The sequence below is a fragment of the Sinohyriopsis cumingii genome, chromosome 16, assembly GCF_028554795.1.
Source record: "Sinohyriopsis cumingii isolate HCF-2022 chromosome 16, ASM2855479v2, whole genome shotgun sequence".
Lineage (NCBI taxonomy): Eukaryota > Metazoa > Mollusca > Bivalvia > Unionida > Unionidae > Sinohyriopsis > Sinohyriopsis cumingii.
In genome coordinates this window covers 40334304-40359623 of record NC_142976.1, presented here as the reverse complement: position 1 = coordinate 40359623, position 25320 = coordinate 40334304, and the positions used below count along the sequence as shown (strand labels likewise).

Sequence of the window (25320 nt, the reverse complement as noted above, 5' to 3'; positions counted from 1 at the left end):
ACGGAAAGAATTCTTCCTACTTCTGCTTTTGTGTCACATCTGACTTCTTTAACTTTAATATCACTCTTTGACCACCTGGAGATGATAAAGTTGTGTTTGAGTTGGCCACAAGTGGCCATGTCACTGTTTTGTTTCAGACCATGTGTGACAGTAGCTTGGGATACGCAGATGCAATGTGATTGTTTGTGAAGTCAAGCAAAATTTTCTCGTAAAATTCCTTATGACTGTTTAACAGCAAGAAACTTTAAGACAGATCTAACCAGTCTAATATTGTTTTATTAATGGTATATTCTCTGTTCTCCTATTCTCAAATTTGAAATGCCACAGACGTGTTTTTGTGCACTGTCGCCTTGTTGGGTAATTATTTGCCATGATATCTGCTGAACAGTGCCTTATCTATGGTAAGCGTGAGAAATGATAGCGGTGATGTGCCTCAAGACCCCATAAATGACAACATACATGTTTTTGCAACCATGAAAGGGGTTATCACAAGCATCCAAAGTGTCAATTTTGAGAACACAACTTTACCATCAACAGCACCATCAGTGTACTAAATTCTTTCTTTACTGATTCCCTTTTCAGTATAACACACTTGGCTCCAGTAAAAAGCCTTGGATGCATCTCTGCAAAACCCAGATATATGACTGAAAGGAATCACGCACAAAAATGAATGAGTTTCTGTTTGAAATTTAAGTTTTCAATACTGGTAGTATTTTGAGCAGTCTTTCACATTGCCGTTTTTGCCTGCCTATAAGATAATACTTTTTTACTAGAAAATTATAGCTTCGTCTTATACTCTGAATCGACTTATATATGGACTATGTCATCCAAATCGTTTTATCATAACTTTTGCATGAAAAATAATTCTCCAAGAGTACGAAAAATAATGTGTAAAAAATATTTCATTTTGGGGGAAAAATCGTGTATGAAATAATATAGGATCCCACATTGAGCATTTTAAACAATTACATGATGGTCAATATTAAAAATTAAAATATGTAGCTAATACATTTAAAATACTTTGTGTGAAACAAATTAGGTACTTTTAGTTACATTTAATGATCCTGACTGGAAAGGTTACTGAGTTACAGATAGGATCAAATTTGCGATGCTGTGTGGAACGAAGGGAAAAACCCATTCTGAGTTATTTATCTGGCCTCATCTTATACTCAGCATCGACTTGTATATGGATGAAGGATGGATGTAATGGGGGGAGAATTGTCCCTGGTGGGTGTCCCGCCAAATTTGGTTTTCGTTAGCTAGGGGTTGACCGCCCTTGATGTTATTGCCCGGTTCGAGTAAATATAAATGTAAGTGGTGAAACTTATATGTGAAATAGATAGAGATCTGAGCAGGTATATAGAACAAACCAACACGAGCCCCTGTAAATGTAAAGAAACAGTTTAATCAATTACATAAAAACACTATGAAAATTCATTACATCAGGAATATACTCTGCTTTTAGAAATTTAAACTTTCACTGAAATACAAAGAAAACACAAATAGATTTAAATAAAATAGCCGATCTGTTTACTGATAGATTTAGTTCATCATAGGATCGAGTGAACAATCGAAGTCAAGGTCTTGTACGATTTCATAACCTGCTCGTCCCCAGTCTGTTCTGTTTCCACTGTAGCTGTTCAGACCCTTGGATCTCAGGGTGATACTTTCCACCATCCGTCTCAGGGTACTCTCAGAATAGGTTTCAGAAATTAATACATCACAGGATTATACGTCTCAGGATTATACGTCTCAGAATAATACGTCTCAGGACTATACATCTATACGTCTCAGGATTATACGTCTCAGGAGCTATTTTCTCCCTTTTAAATAAATATAAATAGAGACAACCTAAATTTCCCGTTATTTCTGAAACAGTTAATTCTTCATTATTCTCCCTCGTTATCAGATTTCACTATCAGTGCTAAACAGATGCTAAGGCTATCAATCGACCACATGTCCTATATGACCCTAGTTAGTCAAATGGCTAATTCGTTACGCCTTGACCTTACGCATTAACACATGTGCGAGGCCTGGGATTCTGAGCCAGCCTCAATTTACACAGCAAATAAATAGGATACATCACATCAATCAATTACTAGATCATTTCAGTCAATACACACTTATTCTTAATCATATGTGAAATCTTCTAAATTCGGCGAATTCACACGGATTCTCGTAATCAAATTAACTAATGTATTAAATTCTTAGAACATAATTCTTATGTAAACAAGACGACAAATTCAAACAATTCGTCAAACTTATCTAAAGAAGATTAATGTACGACTTCCTATGCATAAACTCAACACAGTTATACTTCATAAAGCAAATTATTACACGAATGTAGATAAAAGATTCATGCAACTACGAGTAAATAACTTCAGCAAAGCATTATATATGACATCAACAAATTACATGGAATTGTCACACTACCTTTGCTTTCAACGTTCCTCCCTCTAATCGGCAAATTAGTTTGTCGGTTCCTTTCAACAAAAGTCCCTTTTGGACAACAGTTCTTTTTACGAGGAATTTCTTGCAAATCCCAAGGAGTCCTACTTTGGTTTCTCACATACAAAAGCTTAGACTGATTAGAATTTCCGATGTGGCAATTTTAAAACCTAGAAAATTTTATGTGGGAAACACGCCCCTTATTTAACGTAACCAATCAGAATCAAATATCTCTGCCGCCTTTTTCCAGAGGCGCCAAAGTCAGGGTCAGCTTTACCTGGTAGTTTGAGTAACAGAGTTTTTGCGATCTCTCAATTGTGACAGCTTTGCCATGAAAAATGAAGTTTTCCATGTCCCTAATAGTCCGTCTGGCTGCTGTATAAACAAATGTTTAATTAGGAACAAAATTCTCCCTCTAAAGGTCATTACCCTACACGGTAGTATGGCGATATGATACGCGCTTGTCTCCATAAATCTAATTAATGGTTCTCTGGTCTCAACTAATGTATTCTTGTTAGATCACCAGAAATTTGCTACTTCACAATGGAAAATTTGATAAATGTGCTGATTCGACTAATGTTCCACATCAACTTATAGGCCAGCAAATACGGTATTTAAAATGTACAAGATTTGCTTTGTTGGATCCATCGTTGTGAAACATCATAGATGGGCAAGCAGATCTTGCATATTGTAATCATTGCCAATAGTCAACATTACTCAAACATGCTTCAGTTTCCTTTCCATTGCTGAGATAATGTACACTGCAGGACAGTGCCATGAGGTCATTGTTGACAAATCCAACTTTACTGGGTATGAATAATACTGGAAATCTCTTTTGCTTCAGTATGTCATAACAGGCACATCCATGTCAAATGTGATCTCGAGTACTTATCTGAATTTTGCAATAGTTTTCACTTGTATTTTATCATTTTTGTTTAATACCTTTGCAGCATGTCCTCAGCCATAATCCACTTCCCTTTGCTCTACAAAATTTGACCAGTTTTAACAGAAAACATGCTAGCAAAAAAGCCTTTCACATTACATGTATTCAAATGAAGCCAATCCACCATCATACATGGCCACCACTACTAAAATAAAAGAAAATCATTTCAGTGGCTTCTTTTGTAGACAAACCACCAGACAAAATTTAACCAGATTGTTATGAAAGCATCCATTCATGAGGGTCTTCTAAGTTTGCAGTCAGCTATGGCCTACTTTTACATGTACTAACCTCAAGATCATCCTCATAAAATGCTCAGCAGAATTTGACTTTTACAGTATCCTAGCTGACCACTCAGATGGCCTAGTGGTTTGAGCATCTACCTTGGATGCGGGAGGTCATGGGTTCAAACCCTAGCTGTGTCGTATCAAAGACTTGTAAAAATGGTACTAGCAGCTGTCTCGCTTGGCACTCAGCATTAAGAGGTTAGTGTTAGGACTGGTCAGCCTGGTGTCAGGATAATGTGACTGGGTGGGACATGATGCTACTTGCTTGTCTGCAGCATGATTCCCCAGTGCTAGACATAACTATAAACTGTCATACTGCAGACGTTGTAGCAATATGAATGAAAAAGTGTTAAAGCTGTGTTAAAAATCCAAAACACACACACACCTAGCTTAGAGGTCTGACATATTTGTACAAATAGGCTGCCATCAGATAGAGCCACCATTACTAGAAATAGGACAACATTTAAACTGAAAAGGTCACTAAATTGAATGTTGCCAAATTGATAAAAAGATTCCTTGTGTACAGACCTTTCAATCTGAGACAAAGGATGCCAAAGCGCCATCAAATATGGATGAAGATATATATAAAAAAAAGCACAAAAACCCCCAGAGAAACCTGGAAAGTTATGCTTGTTTTTTAACGTGTGATCAATAGCATTGATCAAAATAAATATAAAGAAAGCATCCTGCTGACCCAGATTTCTTGACAAGCTGCCCATGCAAATGACTGTTAGGCAAATGTTGGCCAGATGAGGATTCTAAGGCTTACTTGGGCGTCTTGTTGGTAGATATTACCAACTTGAGATTTTGATCTTTTATGTTTTTATTTATAGAAAAAATAGTCTCAATTACACAAATACAACTTTTTCAGTTTTCATTGTTACCTAAATCAATGAGCGGGTAATAACATTTTCAGGAGTAAGTGTTCTCAGAAAAGTGGATTAAAAATAAATTTGCTTAGACTTACTTTCAGTGTTAGACCAATGATGCTGATTTGCCATCAAATATGGATGAAGACTGAAACATTTTAGAAACCTTGAAACAATTGTTTGCATAACATATGCAGTGAACACAAAATAATCCTAATGACTGATTTCTTTCCCAACTGCCCATGCATCTGGCTACTAAATCAATGTCAGCTCAGTGAACAATCACAGTTCCATATAAACTTCTCAAACTGCATAGTGTATTCATCCATATATGTCAGCTTGGAAAAGCAAGGGTAGTTAGGATTTCACTTGGTCCATTCATCTACCTTTCCATAGTCTATCTATAATCCATAATATATTTGTTTTATTATGCTTATTAGAAACACGGACATGTTTGGTGGATATATCTTAATTAGTACAAAGATTTGCTTCACTCCAAAACTGCAATTAGCATATCTCTATTTATTCAAAATTGCTTTAAAAAATCGTGTCTCCATTTCCTATATATGTTTCAGCTGTTGCTACCAAAGTTAAAGTACAAGTGCTTGTATCAAATGACTGTGTATTATACATTATACATGCCCATAAAACTGAGATGCAGTGACATGCTTTTCATGATGTATTACATCTTACTATAATGAATGGAAGTCTTGTGACAAAACAAAATGTTCTTAGTCTGCCACGACTTGCATGGATGTAAAAATAAATATAACCATTTTCAGTGTCCAACACTTAAAGATGCAGATACATGTATTTAGAGATGTACATGCAGTGCTCAAGACCTGCATGTTACACAACTGTAACCAGCTTTTTGTCAGCTACAATGTTAATAATCTGTAATACACTAATATGATTGCTTAAGACCCACATGTGTTACATGCCTGTAACCAACTCATTATCAGCTAGTGTTAATACACATAATCTGAAATACACTAATATGATGCTTAAGACCCACATGTTACATGGCTGTAACCAACTCTTTGTCAGCTACAATGTTAATACACATAATCTGAAATACACCAGTATGATTGCTTAAGACCCACATGTTACATGGCTGTAACCAACTCTTTGTCAGCTACAGTGTTAGTAGTCTGAAATAAACTAATATGATTGCTTAAGACCCACATGTTACATGGCTGTAACCAACTCTTTGTCAACTACAGTGTTAATAGTCTGTTATACACTGATATAATTGCTTTAATCTTATTATTTTTATGTGTTTATTGCCTTATTTCTCTTGCTTGACATAAAAGCAGTGAAGATTTCATAGTTCACAAGCTACTTTGTCACATGAAGGATAAAATAAATCTGTTGTTTTATAATACTTAATCAGTGCATATCGTGATTAGTGTCATTTTTATTCCTATTTATTCCTTTAAACATCATGAGCAGAATTTGTTTTATTCATTTTTTTACCATATCACTAAGTCTTCCAGATGACAATTTATCCATATGTTAATTTCTACTTTATTTACTTTGCTTTGTATGCACAAAAGTTATTTTTTTTCATTGATGTCAGTGATCCTGGAAAGGGTTCTAATCCATATAAGAAGACACAATGAATATGTATAAATATATTAAGCTTATAACTGTAAATATATCTACATGACTGTTGTATAATCATTAAAGAATTACCATACTGCAGCCTACAATACTAAATGAAGATCTGGATAGTTCATCAATTGACACAAGTCAGAATTTATACACCATTCATTCAATTGGTGCATGTGTGTGTGTGTGTGTGTGTGTGTGTGCACATGTGTGTGTGTGTGATTTGGATTTTTAACGTAGCTTTAACAATTTTTCAGTCTTATCGCTACGATGTCTGCAGTGTTGCAGCTTATAGTGATGTCTAGCACTGGGGCATCATGCCGCAGACATGTAGCATGATGTCCCACCCAGTCACATTATCCTGACACCAGGCCAACCAGTCCTAACACTAACCTCTTAATGCTGAGCGCCTAGCGAGGCAGCTGTTAGTAACATTTTTGTAAGTCTTTGATATGACTCTGCCAGGGATCGAACCCATGACTTCCACATCCAAGGTGGACACTCTAACCACTAGGCCACCAGAGCGGTGGATTTGTCAGGTGGTAATGTCTTTTGTTTTCTGACAGCAATCCAAACCAGTTAACTGTTTGAAACAATGAAAATGATTTGGCAGAAGACTAGGTAGTATCGCATTTGCTCTACAACAATAATCCAGACTAATCGGCTGTTTTAAAATTTGAAGTTCGCACCCACCCACCCTTCTCTCTCTCCCTCTCAAAATTCTAGCCTTCTTTCTCAGTATGTCTCTGTGTATAACTCTCATAACCATACATGAGAGGAAAGACAGATCAAATCAGGATGGATCAAAAGATTTATAAAATTTGGTCCGGAGGAGGATTTTAATTGACCCAATTTTTAGCATGCAAATGGACAAATATTGCAACTATTGAACAAATTTACATTTTATAATTATTAAAATATGCACATCATCTCATAAAATCAGTCTTTTCAATGTAACTTGTTGTTATTCATAATCTTTTATCTACCACAATCATTTTCAGCATTTTCTGGGAGGTCATTGCATAGATTATATTGGTGGCAGGCCTCATCGTTTTTCATCATTTAGAAGATGATATACTGTCATAGGGATCCAGGTTTCTTCTGGAATCAGCCTGAATTTTCCTCAGAATGGAAAATGTTTTTTGATTGTCTGGATTTGAATGTGGCACTGTCAGTACAACTCTGCCAAGTCCACCAAGAAGTTTAAATTATTCCTGCTTATGGGTAGATTCAGATTGCTAACTGACTGCCAGAACTAATCAGGATTGGTAATGCCTGTTTATAATGTTGAGTCTCCCCATACAGCATACATTCATACATGATACCATGAGTCCCGTTATAACTTTATTGACCTGATTTGTATACAGCTATATTGTTATCAGTGTCATCACTTTTTAACAATGTCAATCAAATCTGGAAAACGAAAATCACTTGCTAGTATTATAGAAAAATGCCTCATTCATCCCAGACATTATGGAGTACAGTGGCAGCTAGTGACATACTTTAGGCTAGTTTGCTTTCATGCTTACAAAAGACTAAATCAAGGTCAGTGGTGTCTATATCAGTTTTTATAATGTGGTCTTTCTAAGTACTGTTGAATACATAATTTGCTGTGATGGGCTGTGGTCATGTTTAGGTGGTCGCTTACAACACTGAGTTTATATATTACATTATTATTATTATTATTACTATTATTTCTTCAGAACAATAAAATAGTCACTGTGTGAGTGGTTTATGACCATTGTGTGAGTTGTTTATGTCCATTTGCATGGGAACTTTTGTGCAGTTTCTGATTTTGGAACATAATTTTGACTACATTTGAAACATGATGCACTGGGAGATTATGTTCAGCTGTAAAGTTGGCAAATAGTTAAATAGTTTCTTCGCAGCCGTAACCTTATCCACATCTGATGAATATTCTGTAAAGATGGATTTCATATTTGTTATGGTGGTTTAATATGCTTTTATGAGATGGTGTTTCTGTATGATGCACAGTATCAGTCTTTACACCTTAACAGATTTTAAAATCAACTTTACAGGAAGAGCAGAATACATATTCATGTCCCTTTGAACTTTACCCCAACCACTGAATTTCCTGTTTTTCCATTCATCATTGAATTTCAAGTATGCCTTGCAGGGAGAAGGAAACTATGTTTATTGTTTACTGTTTTATGATGATTGAGCTCTTTAGTCACACAGCCATAATAAATTAACATTTTAAATCCTTTCAGAATTACTTCTGCTCACTCATAATATAACCCATCTCAACAAACTTCAAACACTTAAGCCAGCCAAACCTGCTGACATGATCAGGGTGAAATTAGGAACTATATTGTCTTGTCATGATTAAGCCTGTTCAGTCATGAGTACAGTCAGTATTATCATATATATATATATATATATATATATATATATATATATATATATATATATATATATATATATATATATATATATATATATATATATATATAGTCATCACTGATGCTCCATACTGATTGGATGTATATTCTGTACCACTAGCATGATTACCATGGCAATGTCAACTAGTATATACTTTTTGTTCCTTATATCATAACAAAGTCACTGTCTTATTATTGAAAATATTGACCTGTATTATTATTTACAGGTATTAAGCTTGGTTTAGTGCTGCCTATGATTTGAAAAGACTTCATTTAAAGTTTTCAAAAATCATGCATTGTCACTCAATGTGAGCATGTTGTATTACTGGAACACATTTTAATGAATTAGGTATTTAAATTTTCAAGGCAGAAAATGTAATCACTGGTGACTATCAACAATTTCAATGCAGTAATGCAGTAATGCATGAAGTGGCAACAATAGTAGTTAGCTTAAATGGGATATCTCAGCCAATAATTCGTTGGGATTTTCAACAAAAAAAATCAGTACTTGTACATTTTGCAACAGATGCTCTGAGGATGGTCTCATAAATTTTAGATCATCTGTGAGCATCTGATTGCACAGTGGCGGCTCTTGAAGATTTTTTTTACACAGCCACCTGGTGAGATATTTTTAGAATTTCAGCTTTTGCTATTATTTAGCTTTCTTCGTCATGATGAAAAAAAAGTACAGATGAACCATACCACTAATGAGAGAGCCAGATTCTAGCATTTTGATTAAATTTCCATGTGAGACTATGGATTTATCGAAATAACACTTTCTTAATTCATCATCTACCGTGATCTTTGCAGGGTTCTTACAGTCTTTGAAGGTCTTTGAAAGTTTGGGAAAAATTACCCTGAGGTCTTTAAAAGTCTTTGAAAATTGAAATAAACCCAAACATTTTTATTTCTTTCCATAATCACAAATAAAATTGTCCAAGGTTGTTAGAGTCGAATGTAGTCAAGTTTTCCTGGTTTCTTTCTTTTGATTAATTAGTTTGAATTTCATCATTATACAAAATGTTAGCGAAAATAGTTTTGGGAAATCTATGTTTGTGGTCTTTGAAAGTTTGGGAAAAGTCTTTGAATTTATCATTCAGAATTCTGTATGAACCCTGCAAGTTTGTGTATTTATTCTGAGATAGTAAAGATTATCAGCAGAAAGTTAGTCTGTGACCCAGATAAGCTTACGAAAATAATCTGAATTTTCTATGCAAATCAGAGACAGCTTTATCTTATTTCTGTTTTTGAAATACACGCTTTATTTTTCATTGTCAAGCATAATCATCATATGCTTACCTCAGAAAAGAATTCTTTTCATCTTTAATGTGGTATCTTCCACTGTATTCCATTATTTTTTATATTTAACACAGACACAGACTTACTGATTTTTATTTTTTTGTATTTCGCAACTCTATTTGGTATCATATCATCGAGCAATCGTCTTTGACTCACAGTTTCTATATCAGATCTAACAGTATAAACTTCTCACCACACTGATAACCTCGAAGTTGATTAAGAATTTTATTATAAGTCGCTATTGCTATTTTACAAGACATATTTTAGTTCTTGTATTTTGGCCTGATCCTTTTATTTACCGCTAATAAAACAATACCTATCCCCGGCACTATCAGCAATAATGGATTTGTGGTTCCTAATATCATAGGAATATAATTCAGCACGCTTATTATTTTGCTATAAAATTGTCTAGCTTGTCTGACACAGTAAAGTTTTTTTTATGGTAATATTTATAGTATTTGACGAGCATATCCCAATCATTGTCTGACAGACCAGATGAAATATAATTGAAGTCTATTATTTCTATTTTTGTCATTATGAAACTGTTTCTGTAATTATTTCAATCGCCATAGTAAAAATATTTTCAGCTGAAGTTTTATCAATCAGAGCACTAAATTTTTTATTGACAGGATCAGCAAGAAACTCTACTTATCATACACTTCAGATGAGATATCATATCTGATATCTGTTAAAACTGAGGATCAAAATGGGGGTGGTCAAAATGTGTTGGTATTTCAGTAATATCGTTGACTCAACCACAATAAATATCTTTTGTTTCGTCGATATAACTAACAACATAACTGTCCCAGCTTAAAATTTTTAAGTACTAGATGTTGCCTGAAACGTGCTGTTGAAGACCATGAATGTCCGCTCGCTGTATATCTATGGCGGGTAGATTTAGGTATCCAACAATCAGCTGTTTGATATTTTTGTATTTTGCTTCTGTCAGTAACTTTCCAGCTTCTTTTTTTTTATAGTTTTTCAATGCAGTGTTTTTAGAACTATTATGTATTTCATAATCTTTATCAATAATGGGTTCTGACAAACATAAAATAATTGTCTTCGATGACATTCCACTGAGCAATGCTGAGGTGAATAAGATAAAATCTTTTTTTTCCCTATCGCGCAACATAAAATGTAATGCAGTCGACCTAGCACAAGGATTTTATAACGTGGATTGATTTATCAGGAGAAATACAGGCTGTTTCATAATAGACAATATCAACGTACAAAATATAACCCGAGTACAGCGCTGGGGTGTATTTAAAGACAAATTTGCTGAACTTTATCATAAAGCTGCTGGTTATGGCAGACACAGTTTCTTTTTTTTGTATAAACTAGCAAGAGATCAAAATGATATGTTCATACGTGGAATAGACAGGTTTTTAGACTGTGAAAATAAATCTGTCAGTAAACATCTGAAAATTAGGTCTTACAGTCAAAATCTATAAATAAAATGAAAAAAATGGACACAAAATGAATAGAGGTTCTAAAGAAATTAGTTCCAACCAGAGGAATGTTGAGCAGGAACGTCAGGGTCTACAGCAAACTGCAGAACAAACTGCTAGACTTTTTAGACCAGTAACCAATGCCATATTTGGCAAGCAGCCAGATATTTCTGCGGTATCACCAGAAGATCTTTTAAAAATTATCAGAGAAAGGACTACGAGGTGTTATTGAAAAGGAGCAAAACAAAGTTGCTGAACAAATTTTTTAGCGAATAAGAGATGCAGCTGCAGTATTTAAAAAAATTTAAGAGCCGGGTAAGGGTAATGAAGAATATGTGGCCATGATGCGTGAAACAATTAATAATTTAACAAGGGAAGCTAAATATCAAATAGATATGACTGACAAAAGATTTTGAGGAGAAATGTTTGGCAAGACAGTTGATGATTTAAAAAATGGGTTATATTGAGATAGATAATTACATTGAACAACTAAGAATTGTGAGAAAAATAATAAAGTTGCTCTTGATAAGCTCAAAGAATCTACTAATTACTTTGACACAATTTTTTTTTAGTATGTGTTGAAAAGGTATTATTGCTGATCTTTACGATATTATATTACCAGACTTAAGAAAAAATGAAAAAGGTTTTAATTACAGAACAGCATTATTAAAAAACTTTGCTAAATAATTTGACGAACTTAGAATAAGAGAGAAAATAGCCTATGATATTAAGATTTTTAATTTGATTGCAGAAATATCTGACTGATTGATGTTATTAATAGCATCAAGGGAAGCCGGAAATATCGCACATAAATCGACAATGAAATTGTGGAAATTTTAGATAATCTGAGATCTAAGTTATCTAACATCTGATGAATATTTTAAATTGCACAACAATCGTATCGTCATGATCAGATTCGCTAATCACAAAGCACAAACTGATGGCAGTTCAGTTTTATCTATCAAACAAAATAGAAATGTTATCAAATACATTACTGCTTGACTCATCACAGACTATGGCGGACAGTACAAATGTTTCTTTTATTTATAATCCACCAATTGAGCTGGACTCAGGGATGCAAATGTCCCCAATGAAGTATGAAATAGGGCTAGTATCAGGTACTGCTTGGTACTCAATGGCAAATATCAGAACTAATTTGAATGCAGATTTCACATTTCAATCGATGCAGCCAGCTGGCTGGGCTTGGATTTCTGCTAAGATACCATAAGGCGCTTATAACATTAGTGATCTAAATAAAGCAATAAAGTTATTAATTACAACTAAAGTTGACCGCTCCGGTGGTTAGAGCGTCCGCCTCAGAAGCAGGAGGTCGTGGGTTCGAACCCCGGTCGAGTCATACCCAAGACTTACAAAAATGGTACTAACAGCTGCCTCGTTAAGCGCTCAGCATTAAGAGGTTAGTGTTAGGACTGATCGGCCTGGTGTCAGGATAATGTGACTGTGTGGGACATCATGCTACATGTCCGCGGCATGATGCCCCAGTGTTAGACATCACTATAAACTGCCACACTGCAGACATCTAAGCGATATGACTGAAGAAATGTTAAAGCTTCATTAAAAATCCTAATCACACACACACACAACTAACATTGAATCTGCATCAGATAATTTTGAGCTCATTCCAAACTATAACACACTGTGTGCCAGAATCACTTTGAAAAACAGTTTTATTGTTGATTTTAGTGCCACAGATAGCTTCCGACCATTGTTAGGCTTTGCTTGAAAACATTATGGTTCTGAATTGCAAAGTGCTTCAATTTCATTCGTTGGCGAGTCACCCGTGAACATAACAGATTTTAATAAACTGCTCTTTGTCAGTGGATCGTATACTGCACATGGCAGCAAAGGTTAAACTATTTATTCTTTTTCTCTTGACATACCACCTGGATTGCTAATGCAAGTAAATCTGAGATAAATAATCTACTATCCTGTTAGTGTTGAAAATCAAATATCTTCTATCAATCCGGCCAGCAGCTAACAAAATTGTACTATATTATCTGCACCCGAGGTCGGTCAGCTCTTCTTACCACAGTTAACTGATCTCACAGTGAGCTAGCTCACCACAGCTATGCTGACCACAGTGAGTTTTATGAGACAGTTTTGTATAACAAAATGAAACAATGAAAATTTATCACAGAAATATCGTAGGAGGTTACTTCGGAAATATATTCTCTAAAGTAATTGAAAATGTCGCAACAAATATGCTGTGGTTAAAAGATACCGAAACTGGAAATGTTATTTCAAAAGAATTTAATTATCTTAATGCAATTGCAGCTGATGCTGATCTAGCTTTAGTGAGAACTATTTTTGTCACAAACGCTTTATCTCTTGGAATTACTGCACCAGCTGTAGATGTAGGTACAGCAATGACTTATCTAATATCAGTTTGTAATTTTCTTGGAATTACTGCACCAGCTGCTGATGCTACTGGAACCAAAATGTTAGCCATAGTAAACAGGATAATAAATATAATACATATTAGAAATGGAACGTACAACAAAGGTTATGCTGAACGAAGAGCATTCACAGATAAATCACATAAAAATAACAATGATGCTTCCACTTTGCACAATATTCGGATTTTGCAGAGACTACAATAAGGTATTTCTTGGAATAAAACAAACATTTATACTTAACTGAGCTGATCAAAAGGATTGTCTGATGAGAACTGCTGCTGATGATTTTCAGTTTGTGATTTCATGATTGGCATTGTGGATGCCACGTGTAGTTCCGTCGATTGATAAATCAATAGAGCTTGCGACAATGCTTGCAGTATTCACAAAAAAAGATACATTTTATGCAAAATAAAGTTTATCAGACCACATTATAAAGTAAAAATACCCACCACTATCAAAAGTTTATATACTGTATAGCTGCTGTTATGAAACATAATATTTTTAGTACTGTAATAATTTTGATGGATAAGTTTATCTTACATTATACAACAAGCGAGGAGGCACTGCCTAGTTCGTGGAGGGACTTGCTGAAATCATCTCCAAAGAGGCCAGCAGGCCGTCCACAGAAGCGAGCTCGAATGAATGATTCTGAGGTTGCATCACAAAAAGAACCGCCTATAAAGAAAGCTGCTCTAGATGACAAATCTGATTATCTTGAACCCGAGAGTGCTCCACCCGGTTCTGTATGTGGTCACTATAAACATTATAAATAAAAGCAAAAGCAGGATATCATTAACAATGCAAAACATCTGGGAATTAGACCTACAGCGGAAAAATTCAAGATTCTGAAATCCACAGTGAGTACCTGGATGAAAATTGACTTTTCTGCAGATCTGAACTTGAACGGACATTTGCCTAAGTGTGGACGACCCATTTCATATGGACAAGCTATGGATGATAAGATAGCTCAATGGGTGCTCACTCAGCGTGACTTACAAATTCCAGTCAGTGTTGAGGGAATATGTATATATGCCAAGGAGCTTGTCTCAACAGAATTTCGGGATAGCAAATTCCATGCCAGTCATCCTTAGAGAGAGAGTTTCATGAAAAGACATGGGTTTGTACTGAAAAGCAGAACCTATCTTGCCCAACGTTTACCCAAGGATTTGGAAGAAAAGATTGCTTCGTTCCACAAGTTTGTGATGGATAGACGTGAGGAGAACAAGTTTGACAATAAGTTTATTATTAACATGGAATATTAACACCGATGTACTTTGATCTTGTGCCAGAGAAACCGGTGGACAAAGAAGGAATGAAAAGCATTCTGATTCATACAACTGGAGCAGAGAAGAGACACATTACTGTTGTTTTAGCCACTGCAGGTTCTGTTGATGTATTACCTGCAATGATTATTTTCAAGGGAAAGAGACATGTAGTTATAAAACCATCAAAAGGGTGGATTATCGCAGTTCAAGAGAAAGCATGGATGGATGAAAAGCTAATGCTGCTATGGATTGAAGAAATTTATTTGCCATTCACCAGAAGAGAGCGATCACTATTAGTTATGGACTTGTCCTGGGCTCACAACACTGATGACGTGAAGAAACAGTTGCGGCACAGAAATGTTCTGCCGGAAATATTACCAGTAGGCTGCACATCCAAGTTGCAACCTCTTGATGTGAGCATCAATAAACCTGTCAAGAGCTACCTCCGCTGCAGCTGGACAGAATACATCTGGGATGCTACAAATGCATTAAAATCATCTGATGAAAGCAGCAATGGACGGATCAAGACAGCCAGCAAACAGACTGTATTGGACTGGGTTGTAAATGCCATGGACACGTTGAAGGAAAAGCACACAATGATAATGAAATCTTTCAAGGTGTGCAGCATCAATGTCAATCTAAGTGGAAGTGAAAACATGCTGATCAGAAATGACAAACAATTAAACAATATGGATGATGATAGTGATACAGAATTTGAGGGCTGTTTGCATGAGGACCTAAAAAACCCTATGGACAAGCTACTTGATATTGCATAATATATTTAAATATATTACAGCATTAAATCATATTTCTTTTCATTGTTTGATATTGTTATTATTGTGTATGGCTTAATATAATAATGTTTATCTATCTATCTATCTGCATACATACATACATACATACATACATACATACATACATACATATGATTAAAAATTTTAATTTATATTAGTTCATGGAAGTTCATGATCACATTAAATAATTGGCGACCAAATGAAGCGAACTTTGTATCAGTTAAATTAATGGTAAACACGCTGTGAATTTTACAATAAAATGACGCAGCAGATCTTCCTAGATTGTGTCCAAAAACATAAATCATACAAAATATTATAGAGAAGCAATGTCCAAAAACTTACAAGGCATTTAAATGTTATATTTCCCCCCCAAAAAACGGTGTCCGAAAACATACGGTAAATACGGTAGTTATTTCATAGAAGTTGATCTTCACTATCCTGTTGAGCTACACGATAAGCATAATGACTATCCATTCTGTCCAGAGTCGATGCTGATTGATTACAGTTTATTATCTGATGAGCAGAGAAACTTATTTGTCTAGTTCTAGCACTAGTGGTAAATATGTTGTTAAAAAATTAGTTTCTAATCTGCTTGACAAATGAAGATACATTTGTCATTATAAAATTTGAAAACAAGCAGTTTTAAAATTAAGAAAAGTTTATCATGTGCTAAAATGTAATCAATCACTGTGGATGAAGAGTTATATAGACTGAAACACAGCACGATGAGCAGATACCAAAAAAGAATTTTAAAAAAACTTTTTCAAGCTCATGAATGACAGCGTCTTTGGAAAGACCATAGAAAATATAAGAAAGCGAGTCAGTACTGAGATCATCAATAATGTGGAATGTCGTAATAAACTTGTAGCATCCAATGATTTTGTCAGTATGAAAATATTTAATGAAAATTTAGTAGCCATTCAACGAAGAAAGATAAATCTGAAATTGAACAAGCCAGTTTATGTAGGTATGGCAGTACTTGAGATATCAAAATGGCTAATGTACCATGAGACAATTTTGGTTCCTATCATAGAGTTTATTGAATTGCGTAGTAAAATGTACTGTCTAAAAGTAGCTGATAATAAAGTTAAGAAATGAGCTAAGGGAATTAAAAAAATGTGGTCTGTAAGGTGATAGGATTTGTTAATTACAAAGCTGCGCTAGACGGGTTTTCTAGTTATGTAGAGATGATGGCAATAACATCAAATTGTCATAAGATTGAGACTGATGTCATAAAATCTGGTCTTTGTAATTTTGATAATAAAAGATACTGCTCTGATGGGATAAATACATTTGTGTTAGGATATAAAAGTCTGATAGTGTTGATTTTAGTAAGGTGGGCTTTTTAGATTGGTTATTACAATTCATTGCTAGTGATTCATGTCAATTTTGCATGAATATCAGAAATATTTCAGCTGTGTATATGTAATTATCAATTTTTTTGTAAAATTCCAGCAAGTTAATAATAGCGTATTAATAACAGACAGACATGTGACTGCAAATCCCAGCAAAGTTATTAATAGCAGATAGGAATTTTGTGTGAATGTTAGGAATAGTAATTTTGTGTGAATGTTAGGTGTAGTAATTTTGTGTTAAATAAATATAAATCACTAATGATTTCAAGTATAAAAAAACAGTAGTTAGCTAAAATGGACGTATCTAAGCCAACCTTATTTTGTATTGACAATGATAAATGATTCAGTGATAGGTCCTTGTCAGGTAATCAGTAATGAAATTGATGCTGTTGCCTCAACAAAGTTGTTTGCTTATTTTGGTTAGACTAACGGGGCCTTGGAGGTGGGGTAATCATGCTGTCGTCCCAATACAAAATAGGGTTTTGGCTGAGATACCCTATTTAAGCTAACTACTACAATTTCAATGCAGTAATGCATGAAGTGACAATTTCCGCCTTGGATGCATGAGGTCATGGGTTCGAACCCTTTCCGATTCATACCAAAGACTTATAAAAATGGTACTAACAGCTGCCTCGCTAGGCGCTCAGCATTAAGAGGTTTATTAGGACTGGTTGGCCTGGTGTCAGGATAATGTGACTGGGCGGGACATCATGCTACCTGTTTGCGGCATGATGCCCAGGTACTAGACATCACTATAAACTGCCACACTGCAGATATCATAGCGATATGACTGAAAAATTGTTAAAGCTACATTAAAAATCCAAATCATACACACATACAGTGACACTTTCAATGCAGTAATGCATGAAGTGACAACAATTTCAATGCATAATGCATAAGTGACACAAAATTTAATGCATGCAGCAATGCAAGAAGTGACAACAATTTCAATGCAGCAATGCAAGAAGTGACAACAATTTCAATGCATAATGCATGAAGTGACAACAATTTCAATGCAGCAATGCAAGAAGTGACAACAATTTCAATGCATAATGCATGAAGTGACAACACTTTTAATGCATAATGCAAGAAGTGACAACAATTTTAATGCATAATGCATGAAGTGACAACAATTTTAATGCATAATGCATGAAGTAACAACAATTTCAATGCAGTAATGCATGAAGCGACAATTTCAGTGCATAATGTATAAGTGACAGTGGTCAAATAGGTTTAGTGCAGAAAGGGAGAGAGTATTGTTAATACAGGTAGAGCATTATTGTAATGCTGAATACATGTACTTGTCATTATCATTGCATATGATGCATATTTCAAATAGAAGTAGAGCATTATTGTAATGCTGAATACATGTACTTGATATTATCATTGCATATGATGCATATTTCAAATAGAAATATTGAAGAAAACAGATTAAGATTAAATATATTTCTTGATTTCTGAAAAAGTTTATATAAACCCAATTTACAAATTTCACTAACAAAAGTAGTCCCTTAACACATTAACCCCTGGAGGTTTTTGACATTTTTGCCTGAAAATCGTGTAGGAAACACATTTTGAAAGCTATTTCTGAATAGATCCGAAAACACCAAATCCCCGGTGATCTTTCAATAACATACTGCTTAGTTGTGTTAGAAACATCGTTTATCATTGGCTATTTGACTTGGCATGAGCAGAAGGGTAAAAGTTTTTTATATTTCTAAACGGAGCCATTTTTTGGTATCGAGACCACTCTTATTCCAAATGCCCATCTTATCATACTTTTTGCAAAGGCTCATCTGTCTGTTTGCAGTTCATACCGGTTTGCCTTAGATCTGGGACTGAAAAGTCTAAAATCCAGACACAAAAACGGATTCCGACCACGGGCAAATTTTGGTAGAAAAAGTCGGTCCAAAAAATGAGTTTTTTTTATCTGTATTTTGTAGTGCAATTAGATATTCCAGATTATTTGGTATCATTGTAGAGCTACATCTGTCTACCTTTATATAATACCACCCACTTTAGTGTATCATGCATGACCATGACGCTACAGAGCTCAGCAGTAGGCTACTACCTCCTGCCCCATTAAGTCGTTGCTAGAGGTTAATGTGTTAACAGGGAATTTTTTTTTTTACAAATCATCAAGGAATTGCTAAATTTGTAATTTATGTGCAGTGTTGATGCACAAGTGATTAAATATTCAAGGAATATTCAAATTCGGTGACATCATCAAAATGCACTGTTTAACAAGCACAAATTCCATTTCTGTCCCTTTTTTTGAAGATACAATATTTTGAATGACTGGTTGGATAAAAGTTCTCAATGTGAGCCAACACTTATAGTGCTTGGAAAACTGCTGTAATTTCATGCCCCAACTTAAAAATCATGAAAAAATGATTTTTAAAAAAATAATTACCAGTATGGGTTCATTAATTATATTCATAACGGTAGTCTAACAGTCCTGATTTGTGCAACATAAGTGCAGTTATCTAGTGAGCTCCTACCCTGCACTAACAGATCAAGTTTATAATGGAGTATTATAAACTCTTTGGTCTGATTTGTCTTCACTTGAAATGGTATACATCTGGTGTGCAAATATAAATTCAGCATTTCATTTGTTGCTTTGTTTTCTACCAATCATTCAGTTTTTTTCTTTTTCAGGAAAATTATCTTGTGTGTGTCTCCATGGTGACAGGAAACCACAGGAGAGAAAGGGAAACCTTCAAAAATTCAAGGTAAAAACCAGCTGTATCCAGAAACAGTATAATTTTTCAAAACTTTATAAAGTGAAATCTGAAACCTGGCTGTCACACAATGATTGAAGTCCACAGGCAGCAATCATGCTGTGTACTATATCACGTTATATGCGGATGATAACTGCATCAATAAAGTCTGTAACTTTACCCTACCCATGCCATCTTGTATAGTTTTTATGCACATGTTAAAGCATTAACCCCTGGAGCTTTTTGTCATTTTCGCCTGAAAATCGAGTAGGAAACACATTTTGAAAGCTATTTCTGAACAGATCCAAAAACACCAAATCCTCGATGATCTTTCAATAACATACTGCCTAGTTGTGTTAGAAACATCATTTTTCATGGGCTGTTTGACTTGTGCATGAGCAGAAGGGTAAAAGTTGGACTTCTTTTTTTCTTTCTTTTTTTTTACTAAACGGAGCCATTATTTTTGTATCAAGACCATTCTTTATTCCAAATGCCCATGCCCATCTTATCCTACTTTTTGCAAAGGCTCATCTGTCTGTTTGCAGTTCATACCGGTTTGCCTTAGATCTGAGACCAAAAAGTCTAAAATCCAGACACAAAATCAGATTCTGACCACAGGTAAATTTTGGTCAGAAAAAAGTCGGGTCCAAAAAATGAGTTTTTTTATCTGTATTTTGTCATGCAACTAGATATTCCAGATTATTTGGTATCATATTAGAGCTACATCTATCTACCTTTCTATAATACCACCCACTTTAGTGTATCCTGCATGACCATGACGCTACAGAGTTCAGCAGTAGGCTACTACCTCCTACCCCGTTAAGTCATCGCTAGGGGTTAATGTGTTACTAGTATTCAGGATGATAGATGCACAAGTTACCAGTTTCTTGTGTGCATTTCTAGTTGAGTCACAGCACAGTACTACACAGTGTTGTGAAATGAAAGAAGTTTATAAGAAGTCATGACTGTTGAGGCTAAATAAAGCTGTTACAGTGTCGTTACAATACCGTTACATTGCTGTTACAATGCAAGAAATGTAATATTTCACAAGGAGTTAATGTGACATCTGTTGGCAGTTGTTGTTGTTGTAGGGTTTAACGCCATTTTTCAGCACATGATAGGCTATGCATGGCGGCCAGTATTAATGGTGGAGGAGAACCCGGGAAAACCCCAGGAAGAACCACCGACCCACGAGAAGCTACTAGCAAGCTTTCTCACATACCCACATTGGCCAAATCCTAGACTTGAACCCACGCAGACAGGTGAGATGGCAGTGATCCGTAACGGAGGGTGCATTAGACCACTCGGCCACTCGGGGCCCGCATCTGTTGGCAGGTTTAGTGCCATGATCCTATCATTTGATATAGCTGGGAAAGTCTTTTCCTTTTTGTTCTTCTGGAAGAAACACACTCCCTCCTGAAAATAATCAAATAAGTTTAAAAAGTATGTGCCAAAATATGGCAGTAGAAAAGCATCTTGTGACATTGTTTGCATGGGCATGTTTAAACGGGTTACTTACTTTTGGCATTGAGCTCTGTAGTTGTGTATTGTCTGTATGTTATTCTGCTGCTACGTTTCACAAAATCAAACTCCATTAACCAATAGTTTTGAAATTTAGCTTTGCTCACATTGCAGATAGCTCTTACTTCCCAAGATCAACATTTTGCTTTCAAAAGACTTCTACACTGCTCATAACTTTATCTTTCCAACTATTGTAATAAAAAAATGTTGGCATTTTATGAATGAAGTGAAATCAAACTTTCAGAGAAACATTGCCTCTGATCAGAAGCTACCCAGTAATCTTTAATAAAGATGACTTAAACAGCAACAGATTGTAAAAAAACAACTTACCGTATGTATTCACTTATAAGTCAATTCAGATTAAAAGCAAAAGAGATCCAGAATTGCTGTAGCATTAATGCTACTGTAGATTACAGTCTATGTTGTTTGTTATACTAATTACTCTAAACACACTGTACAGACCCAGATCTGCTGATGCATTATGTGACAGATCTGGGTCTGTGCAATTTGCAGTTGGACTCATCTCATAAGCAAGAATTTATGTTGTTTCTTCAACACAACACTCAGATTTACGTAACGGTAAATGAGTTTTTTGTTTCTCCCCTTTGTGTACATTATGTATGCTCATTACTGATAATTTCTCTGTCAGAAAATTTCCTAATGGACTTGACAGACAAAAAAAAATTACCGTTCTTATTATTGTAAGTATTCTGTGGAATGGCATACCAGCAGATCTTACAGATGAGTGGGAAGGGGTGTTGTACAGTTGAAAATAAGTTATCTACTTATATGTGATGACATTTCAATTAAAGAAAATAAAGTATTTTTTTAAGCAATTAATACACTTCCAAACAATACACAGCAGGCAGACTTTGCACAGTCATATATCATCAACAAACACACACACACACAAGCTCACAGACATTAACTGAAAATTACATAAAGTTTCTGCGTTTAAAATTCATTGGATACAGTATTAACTTGTAGTTGTTGACTTGCTGTAGTCTGTCATTCCACATCTGATATCCGTCCATCCATCAGCGCATGTTTATTATTGCAACGCCCCTTAACTTTACACGACATTCATTCCAAGGGCTATTCTAAATGAAAATGGTTGCTGCACAATGTGGCCACCACAGTGAATGTATGGTCATATCAACAATGGTTTTTCACTAAAGAAAACTTTGTGGGACGACTAGTTGGTCCTAAATGAAGATGGTGCTGATGTGACCTTTAATATGTCCACCACGGCAGCAGTCTTAAAAATCTTGTTATTGCTGCTCCTGAGCAGAAGGTCATTTATGTTGATGTGGAAGTTAATGAAATGATTTCTGGTTGGTTCTAAATTAAAATTGTTCCACTACATATCTAATATGTATCTTAAAAGTCATGTTATTGCTATTTATGACTGGACCAACATGGGCTTTTCATCATATCTGGTTGGTCTTAAATGAAGATGGTTCTGCTCTGACAACCAAAATGGCTGGCCACATGAAAATTTTATTATGGCTTCTCCACCTGAATGAATGGTCATATCAGCATGAGATTTTCACTGAAAGACTTCTAATGATGTCAAGTTGCTTCTAAATGAAACTAGTGTTAATCTGACATAAAGTATGGACACCTTAGAAGCCATCATGAAAATAATGTTATTGCTATATCTTCTGAATGGAGACTTTTATCAGCTTGGATTTTTCACTGGAAGGATTAAATTGGTGTCGAGTTGTTTCTAAATAAATCTTGTGCTGATCTGATAAACAATATGGACCCTACACTGGCCATCCTGAAAATCTTATCAGTGCTTCTCCTAGCTGGAGAGCTATATAGACACTGGATTTTTACCAAAAGACTTCTTTGATGTCTAGTTGGTCTTGAATGAAAACAGTGCTGATCTGACCTCATACATGTATATAACCATCATGGCAGCCATCTTGAATATTGTATTATAGCTATTTCTCCCAAGTGGAAATTCATAGTGTCACATGAGGCTTTCACCAAAAGTCTTTTTATGGCATCAAGATGAGCCCAAAACAATATGAATCTGATGTTCACTTGACAACCAATATGGACACATGGTGACTATTAAGAAGATCTTTTTTTCACAAAGTCTGTAGCATTGACATGGAGTTTTCACCAAAAGACTTATTATGATATCTAGTAATAAAAATGGTTCCTGCAGATATATGGTATGGCTGCCACAATGAGCATATTGAAAATCACAAATTCTCCTGAATGAATGATTATATTGGCATGGCTTGCACTGAAAGTATTCTAATGGTGTCACGTTTTCCCTAAATAAAAATGGTGCTGATCTTAAATCCATTATGTCTGCCAAGCTGCTAATTAAAAAGTCTTGTTGCTCAAGAATATCAGAGATGGTTTCACCACTCACCAGTTAAAACTAAGAAATCATCTTATCTTTAATTCCTAGAAATTCCTTTCAGACAGCAGAGTGTAAGTACCCTCAAGAGACCATTGTTTTTTATAAAGAAGATAGAAATGGCATTTTTAAAAACATGACTGTGTCCATGACTTTGAAAGTCAGCAGTCATGTTGTTCATATGACACAGCATGATCTGAAAGGTATAGAATGGTTCTTGTTTATCTCTGAGCACCTGTAGCTTGTAATAATCTCTTTGACAATTACCTGTATAAACTGCACAGTGATGACAGTTTTCCATATGCATTAAGTGTGAAGCTGTGGAAAATATGACAGTTTTCTTTATTTAAACAAACTGCAGGTTAGGTGAAAAATCTCTCATATTTTTCTTCACAAAATTTATCTTAAATCTTGTTTTTACAAACTCAGGCATGGGGGTGGGCTTCGTGTAACACTATATCATCCACTGATTTAAGTAAGAGGTTTGCTTTCAGTTCACCAAAATGAAACATGAGATTTCATATCTGGCTTTAATCTCCATAAATTACAGCCAGGAGAGCTTTGTGTTCATTGTGTTTTGCTTATCATGCATCATGCATCTATCAACAATTGCAATATCCCAGCATGCATTTGAATTAAGCTGGTTGTGATCATCAGGTAAGTATTTAGATGGAGCAAAGCCATCCATCTTGAGTGGAAACCAATATGGTAATATTTGCACAAGACAAATGAGTTTTTTTGTGTAAAAATCAAAATATTTGAAAGTATTTAATAATTTTATGCAAATTGTAGCAATATTGTGCTTTTGTTTAGTCAGATGTTATAAAAGCTGAATTGCATTACTAAGAAAATTATGATCATCTACATTTCCAAAAGTTTATATATTTTTTCTTCTTTATAAAGTTCAGTTGTAGTGTTATGTGTACACTTGTGTTAATCCTTTATGAAAATCCACAAATGCCATGGATAAAGGCAAAATAAATTTTAATATAAAAATATATGGTCAATTTTTTTTTCTTTCAATGTATTAAATTTAGCAGTGAGGTGCTTTTCTGACCAGTGTCACCCTAAAGATAGCATTAAATGTCATTTTCATGGATTCATCTTTAAAGGCTGTCTTTTTACCTTTCTAATTTCATTAATTGCCTTGAATCATAATAAGGATAATGACACAATTAGAATTTCAAAACCTACAAATGGTTGACTTCTTCAGATTCATATGACAGTGAAAATGGTGGGTAGCATACAGTATTGAATTAGCTATGTTCCACTAATAATATTTTCTTGATATTTTATGCATCATTCACATAGTTCATATCTTACTTGAAACATGAAAAATGATTTGTTCGGCAGTTAACATGTAACTTTTTATTTAAAAAATAAATGCAGGATACTTTTACATAGTTAATGGCCCAAGCAATCAAAGATCACTTAAAACTTTATAGGTTGGTGTGTATTCTTGTGTTTGTTGTTGTTGTTGTTCTAGGGTTTAACGCCATTTTTCAGCACAAGATAGGCTATACATGGCAGCCAGTATAATTGGTGGAGGAAGAACCCTGGAAAA

The 25320-nt window shown here is 34.9% G+C and overlaps 1 protein-coding gene across 1 annotated transcript in view; it reads left to right on the top strand.

Moving 5' to 3' along the window:
* LOC149780279 (ATP-dependent RNA helicase DDX1-like) overlaps positions 1-25320 on the top strand; it is a 339496-nt gene that overhangs the window by 257367 nt on the left and 56809 nt on the right. The window contains exon 22 of the mRNA XM_089937077.1: positions 19794-19867. Within this exon, the coding sequence (XP_089793203.1) occupies positions 19794-19867 (74 nt within the window). The remainder of the gene's footprint in view (positions 1-19793; positions 19868-25320) is intronic.